At 38.0% G+C, this 12,665-nt stretch overlaps 1 protein-coding gene across 1 annotated transcript; it reads right to left on the bottom strand.

Annotated features, from left to right (window-relative positions):
• Positions 1–889: 889 nt before the first annotated feature.
• LOC136205808 (protein TRM32) lies at positions 890–4,877 on the bottom strand. Its single transcript, XM_065996601.1, has 5 exons — positions 4,644–4,877; positions 3,803–4,022; positions 3,303–3,391; positions 1,726–3,154; positions 890–1,637 (listed from the first exon to the last, which is right to left on the bottom strand). The coding sequence occupies exons 2-5, from the start codon at positions 3,948–3,950 to the stop codon at positions 946–948; spliced, it is 2,358 nt and encodes a 785-aa protein (XP_065852673.1). The 5' UTR covers positions 3,951–4,022; positions 4,644–4,877; the 3' UTR covers positions 890–945.
• Positions 4,878–12,665: the final 7,788 nt, after the last annotated feature.

The following is a 12,665-nucleotide window of genomic DNA, read 5'->3' as shown; positions in this document are numbered from 1 at the left end:
TACAAGTTAAATGAGTTGTATTGACACGACCCACCATCCCTTTTAAACTTTTACAGGGACTTAACAGATCTTACTTCATTAATATTCACAAGTAGTCAAGATGGATCCAGAGAGGGGCTTGAATACCTATTGATTGAAAAAAAAAACGCTAAAAATTCTATGAAAATTGTGTATGGATTTTTATCTTTTTATGTAAAACACCAAAAATATCAATTTAACATCCATAAATCATAAGATTGGGTTACTGATTTTGACAATCGTAATATTTAAATATCATTAAGAACCTTTTATATATTTAAATTTTTCTCTAAATTTTATACCACTCTGGCGGATTGGGCTGGAGTCGAGCCAGTTCAATGGGTTTTTACAGAAAAATAATAATTAGCCCAGGCCTAATCAACCCCACTATTATTTTAGATGGGCTGGATCCGAACCCAATCCAAATAAACCTACCTACTCTATATAGAGAAAATTACACAGAAATTCATCTTAATAAAAATAATTTTTTTTTGAAAAGAATAAAAATAAATATTTAATATTTAATATATATTTTTTTTGGTAGGAATTTAATATTTAATATATAAATATATAAACTTAATAATTAATACGCTGGGTGGACCAGCCTATGCCTGTTCCATTTTAATAAAACCCAAGTCTGTCTTATATTTAGCCGGGCTTTAATGGTCTTGGGCCAGGCCATGCTCATGTTTAAAGTCATTTTTCTTGTACAAACTCGAGTACTCAGGCCCGGATCTACATAGGTGTCAAGTAGTGAGGCTCAGCTTAGACATATATTGACATTAATCGACATTTGAATAGTATATGTTAAAAAAAACTTCAACTATACAAAATTCTTTACAACTTTTGTTTTATATAATTAGTCAAAGAAACAATATTCTTCTGTGCATAAGTTAGAATAGCAGATGATGATTGGAGAAGATTGATTCAAATCAAAATAACATCCTCTAAAAGATGATCAGAAATCATGTCATCCAAAAGATCATCAAAAATCATGTCATCAACCTCCATTGCAACACATTCACTGTCAAATTGCAAGTTCATCCATTCATCACTCTTTGAATAATCTCTTCTCGCAATATAGTCCAATAATTGATAAGAAGACTCTGGACTAAAGCTCAAATACCAGCTTATATTCGTCCACACTTCATCGAACACCCGCCCTCCTACCGGCATTGGATGTATACGTGAAAGCGACGACAACGGTGATGGATAATAGGTGTATGATTTAGCATATATCTCCATTAAGACATGATTAATCAGATCAAATAACAGCAGGTTATAACAAGGGTAACCTTCTTCATCTCCGAAAAACTCTGAATTGAACATTATAGAATCCATTTCTTCTAGCATAGAAGGATCCAATGGTTGATCATCTGCATGCCATGTTCCTAGCGACTCGCTTCCACTGAAACCGGATAAGTGTAGTATGTCCCTTACGTAATCGAATTCAGCTTTGTCTTTACCTCCTGCTTCAAATTCAAGATCCTTTCTTGGAGTTTCCATCTTTCCATCTATTGTTTCTGGTTCTATAGTTGTTTCCTTAACAGATTCTGCTAACTCGTCCTTCGAAGAATCAACGGTATCAGGAAGATCAGTGCCTATACTCGGTTTTAAATCTGTTTCGAAAAACAGAATGTAAGAGTTAGTGAGGACAACACGACCATGGAATGACATAAAATTTAGTCGTAAAGTAACAAGTAATACCTTCTGCAGCGGATAAGGTTACAGGACTACCAATATCCTCTGGAAATTTGGAATCATTTACGGAGATATCTGGCTCTTCTGTTTCGGTGATAGTTTCACTTGAGAATATTTCATCCTGTTTCTCAGGAAATGCACTTTCTGTTGTCACTGAGTTGCATGGATCATCACTAACTAGGCCGGAGTTAGTTTCTGGCTCAATCATAACTTCATCAACTGTATCCTTTGGTTGACTTTCTGTATCCGAATGTTCAGTGTTTTTATCTGTATCTAGAGATTTTCTAACTGGACTTGTATATACATTAGGAGAGTCATCACTATGATAGGATAAGTAGTTAAGGTCAGGCGAGGAAAGTATCCGTCTGATGGTCTTTGAAATGTTTACTTGAGGTGAAGTAGCATCTTCACTTCTTAATTTTGATGTCTGTTTGGATTCTCTGTTGAAAGAAGTTTCATACAATTGACTATATCTATCTAGTGATTCTTTCAGAGATGATGTTCTGTTGAAACGCTTTCCGCTTTTGAAAGGAGAAGGAAGAGGACTATCACTCTCTTTCACATCTTTACTTATAGCCTGTTTCTTTGCATTATCAACAATGTCTTTTTTCACGTCCTTCGGAACCTCCTTACCATGAGGAATCTTGTGAAGGATTCCATCCATTGCAACCCGATGGTTCTCGTTGTTGTTCTGTTTAATCATGTATTTTAGCTTATGTTTGAGATCCTTGAAACGGTTCATTACAACATGATTCCTCCGTTTGTACTCAGGAGCTATTGATGGCATCGAGCATTGACGAACAAATTTGGGTTCAACTGCATCAGATGCAATTCCTTTTTGATCTGGATTGAGTTTAATCGGGCTAGAACCTCTCATGCTGGATACGCTCGATGAACAGAACGATGTAGACTTCAAAAATTTCCTTCTGCTGCTTAGTGCCTGCTCACTGTGGAATTGATGAACCAAGGGTGAACTAGGGTCTTGTAAAAGTTTCAACAGCAATTCTTTATTCGTATTGATCAAATCTAAAGCATCAAGCATCTCTCTAGTATGGACTAAACTTTGCTTTCTTCCTGAATTTCGCGGAACAAGATTCCGGTTCTCATTGGATTCCTTGGTAGTCTCGTCCGGATGTTTATGCCTCAATTTATTATCAGTCAGCATTCCATCAGGATCTTCAGAGGAGTTCAAATTCTTTGTTGTTGTAGGAGCTTTGTTTTTTAAGTGTAGATCATCAAGGGGAATACTTTTTTTTACGGTTACAGCTGAAACGGGATTCTCATCTGCAGGTTCCGAGCGCTGAGACAGTGCAGGGTAAGATGTGCTTCTCCGAAGTTGAGCCTTCTTTTTGTGCAGATCATCTGAAATAAGGGCTTTTATCCGGGACCTAACAGACCCTTTGCTTGCTGGGGTAGAGTCCTTCATCTTTTCCTTCTGAAACTATTCTCAACTCAGCTACCTTTTGTACACTAACACTTGCATATGTATATCAGTATATGCTATGGAAACCAAACATTGCTAAATCTAACTATTTGCATCTTAAATTCAAAAAATCAAAACAGATAGAAATAAGAAATCTGACCTTATAGAAGTCATCTTCATTACTGTCAAGTAGGGGAATTCTTTCGGACTGCTGCGGTGTATTGAAGTCAGGTCTTTCATTTCCAGTTCCTGCAAATAAAGAGGAAGAGATGAATGTATTGTTCTAGTTATAACCTATGATGTCCTGATGTTAAAACATTTAACAGTCCATTTCATCCAGAAAATTTTAAACCCGGAAAAGGAATTGGAAAGAATTGTATATGCCTAGCTACAACTATAAAATATTAACAGTCTGTTTGGTTCAGCAGTTTATATATACTGTTTGTTATTGCTTGTAGACATCAACATTTTCCTTCCGAAATAGCGACTTGTTTTTAAATTCTAACCAAACACTTCTACTCTACTTTAGAGTGAAAAAGCAAAAATGAGATACAGAAAGGAGAAGCAAACAGGCACTACCCTATAATAACTCAAAAAATATGCATTAAAGTCCTTGTAAGAACAACATTAGACGAAAGGCAGATGTTAAATGTGGCTTACCCGTAGGATTCACACCTTTCTGGGAATTTCTTTTCTTGATGAGCCGCCAACGATGATACTTGACTATTTGAAGTACACCCCACATGCATCCTGGGTTCCTATTCTGCATAGGAACCATAGAGTCGAGTCTCTGCAAGTTCTTCCCCATAATTTATAAATATGTCTTCCTTCAAACCTTTTCTTTTATCATAAATTATTTCAGCAACAAGCATGTCAAAACCTGCTTCAAACCATTTAAAAGAAGCATTTACCAGGTGAGGTTCCAATAATAGATTTATTATACAACCTCAGGGCTTGAATTTTACTTGAAACTAATCATAACTAACACCAAATGATCATGGATTGCCTTAAATTTAATATGAAATGCACCAAACTGAAGATTTTACAATGTAAGGGTAATGCTCAAAATCATCAGGAAATGAAGCGCAGATAATTAATGTAACAACCCGGTTATGAGGGTAGCAGTGGAGATGGCTATGAAGGAGGAATGAATTGAAACACGTTACATGCGTTATTCAGTTCATTCTTGTTAAATTTAAGAAACCCCCATAACCTAATCATACTTTGATACTAAAATTCCAATGCCACGACAAATTTAGTAGCAAATAATTGCGAGAAAATGTTATCATTTTCGATTAATCTGAAACAAAAAAAGAAATCATAGGAAAAATCCACTTGCGTGAACATTTCCTTTCGAAACGATGAAAGGGGTTTTCTCATTATTCCCTTAAATTAAATCCAATCCAGTCACTCTTGACAGAAACAATTTCATATGAAGCAGATTCTATATTCCGGAAGGAAATTAAGGAGATGAAACAACAAAGAAATCAATTATGTTTACCTGGAGAAAGATGATCATCGAATGTGAAAACAAAATCCTAGAATTCGCATTTGCCATTGGTGAAAGAGAGAAAAAGCATGCATAGATGAACACCTATAAGAATTGATGGAATCAGATTAAAATAGAAAACAAGGATAAGAATACAGACCCAAAAGCAATCTGGATTGATTGGGATTTAATGTTGATTTTGTATTTTTGTTTATTTTAATTATAGTTTTTCCAAAATGTTCTCAGTTGTTGTGATTTGTGAATTAGGAACGGAATGTTCATCTTCTGGCATTTTATAGAGCGCAACTTTTCTAACTAACTTAACTGTACTCCCACGAGGGTTGCCTTCATGCTTTTATTTTATACCGGGGCAAAATATAAATTGGGTATCCAATTTACGTATCAATCCATTACTTTTATTTATAACTTTCTCAAAATACCCTAAACCTTTCATCTTCTCCCTTCTATTCTATCGGTTTCTCAAAATCACCTCCATTTTCTTCATCATCATGTCTCTTCTTCCTCTTTTTGTCTCCCTGTTTTTATGAAGAATGGTTCTTCATCTTCCTGTTTTATGCTCGTCTCTTGGTTTCTTTCTTCTTGTGCGAATCGAATGGCTAGTTATTCGACGTTTTTCTACATTTATCATATGTTTATTATCGATTTCAATGGCAAAAGGCGGAAATAAGATAGGTATCTACCGTTTCATCTTCATCTTTTTCTAGAAAGTACTTCGCAAAATGAGTTTTCATCACATTTCACGAAGTCTGTGAATAGAAAATTACTTGGAAATGATGATTTTGCTTCGCAGAAAGCGATTCGGCGAAGCAAAATCATCATTTTCCAGTTTGTTTTTCTCTTCGCAGCCTTCGCAAAATCTCTTTATGGGAAGCAAAATCATTCATTTTCCAGGTGAAGTTTGCATCGCAGACTTCGCAAAATATAACGCAAACATATTTTGCGAAGTAAAAATCATCATTTTCAAGTGCCGTTTGCTTCGCAGATTCTCTCTCTAGCGTTTCTTTCATTATTTCTTGAATACAAAAGCATCAATCAGAGTGATCCGTTTATCTTAAATACAAAGGCATCAATCACAATCAGAGGTGATTGGAATGTGATGAAGATGTGAACCTGCCGATTTTTCTTGGATTCTTTCTTGAAAAGAAATGAAAAATCACCATTATCATCCGCCATTGATTCTGTATGACGCCGCCGACTTTTTTTGCTTCTATAAAATTTGAAAGCACTCCAATGTTCTAGTTCCTTTTGCTTCTGAACTTCTTTTTCCTCCTGAACTTCTTAGCAAATGCCTGGGGTTTAAGGTTTAGGGTTTGAATTATTGTTGCAATCTTCTTGTAAATTTTGATAATGTTATGATTTTAATGTTGTAATTATTGTTGCAATCTTGTTGTTGAATTATTGTTGTAAATTTTGATAATGTTATGATTTTAATGTTAGAATTATTGTTGCACTCTTGTTGTTATGATTTGAATATTATATACCACTTCGTATTTTTCGCAATTTGTGAAGCCTGCGAAAATAATACTATTTAAGAACATGACTTTTACTTCGCATTTTGCGAAAACTGCGAAGAAAAAATCATTCTGCGAATTACTATTACATTCGCAGGCTTCGTAGATTGTGCAAAATGCGAAGTAAATTTCATGTTCTTAAGTAGTATTATCGTTGTAGGCTTCGCAAATTGCGAAAAACGCGTAGTCAAATGGAAGAGAGAAAGAAGAAAGAGTAAGAAATATCTAAGTATTATATATATATGAAGGGTATTTTGGAAAAATTATAAATAAATAGTCTAGGTATGTAATGGATTGGGTAATTGGTCTAAATATATAAATGAGCCTTCCATTTGATCCAATTTTGTAAATTTTCCTATTTTATACTCAATCTCCACCATGCATTCAACTCGTTAATAAATACCAAACTAGAAATTCCTATCTTTCCATCCTAAAAAAAAAGAAATTCCTGTCTTTTTCTTTTGTTTGAATTCAGTTTCAATTTCGTTCGTAAATTTATCCTCGTTTTTTAACAAGGCCGAAGGCTCGAGAAAAAGAAAAAGCAAAACTGAGAAAAAAAGACAATGAAGGGAGGCCTAAGAATAAACAACTATGCTTAAAACTAAGCCTCTACCATCATCAGAACTCTAGACTTGCAAAGTTCGCCAACCCGTCAGCTGTACGATTACCTTCTTAATGAGGGCATCTTGCGCTCGTACGCGGAGCGTGAGATAGAACACGCGGAGTGTGAGTCCGGAGCTAAGAAGGAAGGAAGAAACCACGCGGAAGGGAGGTCACTAGAGCATTCCACGCGGAGCGTGTTGTCCAGGGTGCAGAGCGTGGATCGAGCCTTCGGAGAGAACCAGTTCCAGGAGGTCATATAAGCGGGGCGTACTCTCAGGGGCGCAGAGCGTGAAGGCCACCAGCGAGAGTCTTCAAGTCCAGAGATGCACTCACGCAGAGCGTGAAAGAAGATACGCGGAGCGTGCCCAATCCGAAGAATACTTCCTCCCCAAGTTCTTCATACTATGGATAAGGGGGAGACCACCCCTTAATTACACCTTTGCCACTCCCTAATTACAACTCTACCACTCCTATATTTACACCTATACCACCTCCTTATTATTACCCCATTTTACCCCTAACCTTACTCTTTAGTTAATTATGTAAGCTAGCCTTTATGTAATTTTGTTTTAGGGTTTTGAGATGGTATAAATACATCTCTTTCTTGTAATTGTTGCTTAACTTTTTATCAATCAAATTTATCATCTTCGTCAAGAAGCTTTGTTAAGGTTGTTCACCTTCAACAATAGGGATTTCATTATTCCTATGGATTTAGTCCATAAAACCGGGATTAACTCCTTCAAGTTTAGCTTGAGAAGAAACATCTTTGTTAGTTTACGATTAAAACTAACACGTCCCGAAACCGATGTGTATCAGTTGGTATCAGAGCCGATCGTTTTCCTAACAGAGACTTCTTTCGACTATGGATCAACCAAGTTCATCTCTACCATCCGAACAAACCGCCAACAAGGGATTGGAAAATCTCGAAGCCATCGTGAGAAGGTATGAAGCGACTTCTAGGGAGGATTTTTGGGTGCTAAACGAGCAAATGAGGAAGCTTACGGCATCTTTGGAGAGTCTCAAGCAAGGATATCGAAATGGTTCCCAACCAACCATAGAAGTTCCGCCTAAAGATCCATCACCAATCTTTTCTCCTTTACATATTGAAGAGGTAAATCCTAAACTTCCAATTTCTCATATTGAAGTTGTGTGTAGTCCTATTGCTAGGAAGAAATTGGATGTTTGTGATGTTGTTTGTGATGTTGTTTGTGATGTTGGAGTGGATTTAGATTCTTCTTGTGAATTTGTTGATAATGAAATTGTGGAGGAGGATTTAGATTCATTTGTGGATGGGGAGGAAGGGAAGTTTGTATGTTAGAACATGGGGGAGGTTGAATTTGTGTGTGCTAATATTGAGAAAACCCATGTAGCAAGGGATGCTCCCTATGTGTTTGATAAAATTCCCCTTGAACATAACTTCATTAGTATGCTTGAGGGAAGTGAGGGCATTGATTTTGAGGGAGAGGAGAGTGAGTTTGGACTTGTTAATCTCTTTGAGGAGAATGAGGAAATCACATTATGTGTAGAGATTGATGGCTATGGTGATGGGAGAGATGTTGGTGGTTCAATCATGTTGGGTGGTTGCATGTCTTTTGAGTCAAGCGACTTAGCACGTGAATTAGTCGGCTTGAGCTATAGAGAGAAGCAAATGGAAACGATATGTAACATCCCTAAAACCCTAACATATGAGTCTTCCCACATTCATATATGTTTTCATAATTGAATACATACATTTTAGATTCATCTCATTATCAGTAGAAGTTTCATATGCATAATGCGATTACCGTGCGATTAGTAGACGATTAATGTGTCGTTAAGATGTAACGATTGGTTAATTGAGTTAGGACTTAAATGAATGAATGAATTCATATGTCCTAAATTTATTAACTTACACTTTAGGATGACTGAATTTGAGGTTTGTGAGCAAGCACGAGGTGTCACCCCAATATTAAGACAAAATACACCTCTTCATTTTAAAAAGGATGTGCACAACTCAATCCTTATGATATTCAGCCACAATTTCGACCAAAGCTTCAGCAAACCTTCCTTTTTCATACTCTAACACCCTCCAAAGAAAACTCTTCCAATTTCTTCCATTTTCAAGCCAAACAAGTCAAGTTAGGAAGCATAGTAGTTGATAGACACAACTTGAAGGTTAGTATGCTGTTTTAGCTTGTTTTCTATGAGTTTGAGATTATGAAATACCTAGGTATTGTTGGTCCCGTGTAACGTAGTAGGATTAGTTCCAAGGGGGGGGGGGGTTAGGAACTAATGTAACTTTTTATGCTTAATAATGCTGACTTAATTAAATGTTTGACAATTTAACTCAGCTTTAGGTCAGCAAGGCTGAGTGAGGTGTGAGACAGCTTTAATCAGATACTGACTAGAGCTGTTTCAATTGTGAGTTGGGAAATAACACTTTAAGTTAGCTTCCAACTCAGCACTCTGATTACTTAGCGTCGGCTTATACAAATTATTTACTGAGCAATTTTAAGCAAGCAACACATACATATATATATACCAAGAGAAAGAGTTAGAGATTACTCAGCAGACTTATCCTGGTTCGGCCTCACCGCTTACGTCCAGTCCCCGGAATCCTTCCGAGCTTTTTCAATCCTCTACTGAGCTCTTTAAAGGTAGAGCACAAACCTTTTACAATAGCAACTGAGTATGCAAGAGTACCATCCTCTATTCGTCTGCTCAATCCTATCTACCACTGAATACTATAACCGAGTATTCAGATTTTCTCTACTAGTGAGTACTATAACCGAGTACTCAGCTTCACTCTTCTAACCTTTACAAATGATACAAGAATTGTTCTCACTGAATGAAGAACACTTTAGATGAATAAAATTCACTCTAGACTTTTACACAATGATTGGAGTTTGGTGTAAGAGCTTGCTTTGTTTCTTTTTAGACAGCTTCTATTTTGGATTTTCACTTTGTGAAGATTTTCTTTTCTGTCTGTATCTTATTGTATGTGTGTGTCGTAATGATCCAAGAGATGATTTGGCCTATTTATATCAATCTTTGTGGCTTCAATCATTTGAATCCTGATATAGCAATTGTGTGATAAACGGTCTTCTTCGTCATCACGTGGTCAGCTTCCAGATCTGCAGGCCAATCCTATCTTCTATTTTTAGCAGACGTCAGGTTTTCCAGATTCGTCTTCGAACGCCAGGTTTGTCTTCTTGCGCCAGGTTTTGTCTTCTTGCCAAAAGTCAGATGGTCCATGCGTCTCGAAAAGGTCCTTGCAACGGATTTTCAAGACTTCTGATTTGTGTCAGACCTTGTCTGTCAAGTTGACGGATCATTGACGCTGACTTGGTTATTACTCAGCTTGACTCAGCGGCTTCGCCTTCAAGATTTTCTGAGGAAGACATTTCTTTCGTAAAGCTGAGTTGCATTCCACTCAGCTTCTGCTGTGTGACTTCTTATGCTGACTTTGTTTTGTCTTTCTTTTATGGACTTTCAGTTCCTGTTCTCATTAGTTAAATTACTCAACATTGAACAAACACATTAGTATAATTAAATCAAAGAACTTAAATTTAATTGTTTTAATCATGGGAATAATTTTGTCAAATCAAAATCATGTGGAAAGGTGTTTCAACAAACTCCCCCATTTTGATGTTGGCAAAAGTATTCAGTTAAGGAACTCAGTGTTGAGCTTCCCCATGATAGTTGACCTTTTCCATTCTTCTGAAATTACTCCCCCGTAAGGGTTGCATCTACTGACTTAGTTCAATTCTAAACCTTCTAAGATTTAATCGAAGTGAGCCTAAGGCCAGCCTTCAGAAGTAGGTCAAATACTTGGAACATTTAGTCATTTACTCAGTTTTGATACTTACTTAAGTTCAAGTATCAGAGTTGGGTTCATTTATCAGTATGGTGGAATACTGTTGCATGTGACTCGTACTTTCTTTAAGACCCTTAAAGACCTCCATGCCATCGGCCATACTTGAAGAGGGGATTTTGATGTGCGCGCTGAGCATACTGAGTAGGTACTCAAGAGATTTCCCTATCCAAGTAATGGAGTCCATCATTCATGCATAGGATTGATAGTACATCCTGAGCAGTGAAGAATCATACGAATGACACTGAGCATTTATATGCCTAACATGCGCAAGTGTTGACCGGGTGCAGTGAAGTATATCATTGGTCTTTACTTGGTTAGTGTCCATTTCCTCTTTGCTTAGGTTGAGTAGGTGAATTGCTTCACCAATCTGTTCAATGGAGCATTGAGAGGTGGAGGAGATAAGTTCACGAGCTCCGGTTAGCTCAGCGGTCAGCTGGTTGAAATGCTGAGTAACTTCAGCAGAAGTTGCAGATGATGAGTTCGCAGCAGATAGGGCATTGATTTTCCCTTCAATGGGGTCCATGTGATTTACCATCATCAGCTGAAGTTCCGCCAGCCTGACCATGAATTCTTGTTTGGGCTGCTGAGAGACCAAGGAGGTCATGACACTCATCAGCTCCTTAAGACCTTTGAGTTCGGTCAAAAGTTGCGTGAGGGATGAAAATTGAGTAGACTCAGCAGGAGCGGCCCTAGCAGCATCAGCTTGAGACTGATCTATGACTTGAAGAAGCAAATGATCTGAGTTGATGATTCTCCGGCCTGACTCAGAGGCATTAAGGAAGTTGTAAGAATCATCATTAGTTTGGTTCTGCATAGTCTCAGCGGTCGTTTTCTAGTTAGCAGCAAATGGTGGAGTGTTTTGGTGCTGCCCAGAAGTTGAAGTGCCAGCTTGGTCAGTAGCTGCACTTTTATTGGTAAGGGCAGCATCAGGAGCTGACTGGTTGATGAACTGCTCAGTAGAGGATGGAAGTGTTGGCTCAGCAGTATTATTAACCTGCTCAGGTTCAGTCTGAAGTTGAGTTGGAATTTAAGGTTGAGGCAACTCAGGGTTGTCTTTAGCAGGTGGAGTTTCCTTTGTTAACTCTTTTTGTTGAGCAGCAGGAACTTCAAGCACTTGCTCAGTGGAAGGAGCAGAGGTGTCGGTAGAAGCTTTGCCCTTAGAGATTTTCGGGTCAGCTTGTTCCTCAATGTGAGAAACAGATGCTTATTTTTCCTTTACTTGGTCCGAAGTGGGTTCAGTGATGTCGGTGAAGAATTGAAATTGAAGCCCAGTTAAGTCTGTGATAGGGTCCCTCAGCGGAGATTCATCCAACAAGTCTATGACGTTGGGCTTTTGAGCTTTTCTTTTAAACCGCTTTTCCGTACTGCCCTTTTTGGTTTTTGTTTGAGGAGAAGGGTCAGCAGCAGCAGACTCTGATGACTCAGAGGAGGAATCAAGTCCAAGATTAGCATAAAGATGCTCCACAACCTTGTCTTTCGCTGGAGACTCAGCTCCTTCCTTATCAGCTTGCCCAACAGCAGCTGTGTTACTTAGCTCAACAGAACCCATCTTATCAGCTTGAGGCTGTTCATCAGTGCAGCCTTCCTTTTCCTCCTTAGGAGTCTTTTCCAGGTAAATTTCCTGAGCTCGCAGGAAGTAAGAATCTTCGATGATGACAAATTTAAGAGGGGCAGCGTCCAACGGTGTCATCCCAGAGGTCTTCTTCCTCTTTAGGGGTTGCTCAGGAGTTTCCTCACTTTCTTCCTCAGGGTCAGCTCTCTTCTTTTTCTTCTCAGCTGACTCTGGTTTCTTTTGCACCAGCTCAGCATGTGCAACTTTCTTCTCACCAACCACTACCCTGAGCTTCTTTACAGTCTTGTTAATATCTTTAGCTAATGGGGTTGAGGATGGGTCAGCTTTCCTCTTCCTTTCCTTTCTGGTTCGCTCAGCAGGTGCTGCTTCAACCACAACTCTCTTTCCTTTCTGAGACACCTCAGCAGGTGTTTCTTCAACCATATCTTCCTCAGCAGCAACTTCTTCAACTACAGCCCCTTTTCCTTTCT

Source organism: Euphorbia lathyris, chromosome 9 (assembly GCF_963576675.1).
Source record: "Euphorbia lathyris chromosome 9, ddEupLath1.1, whole genome shotgun sequence".
Taxonomy (NCBI): Eukaryota; Viridiplantae; Streptophyta; class Magnoliopsida; order Malpighiales; family Euphorbiaceae; genus Euphorbia; species Euphorbia lathyris.
Note: the sequence above shows the minus strand (reverse complement) of the source record. Positions and strands in the feature narration are given on the sequence as shown.

Bases quoted from the DNA above. Each gene is read 5' to 3' on its own strand.
- LOC136205808 (XM_065996601.1), bottom strand. From the start codon at position 3,950: ATGGGGAAGAACTTGCAGAGACTCGACTCTATGGTTCCTATGCAGAAT. The intron at 3,392-3,802 runs GTAAGCCACATT...CTTTATTTGCAG, and splicing joins GAAAGGTGTGAATCCTACGG to GAACTGGAAATGAAAGACCT. The intron at 3,155-3,302 runs GTCAGATTTCTT...GAATAGTTTCAG, and splicing joins ATGAAGATGACTTCTATAAG to AAGGAAAAGATGAAGGACTC.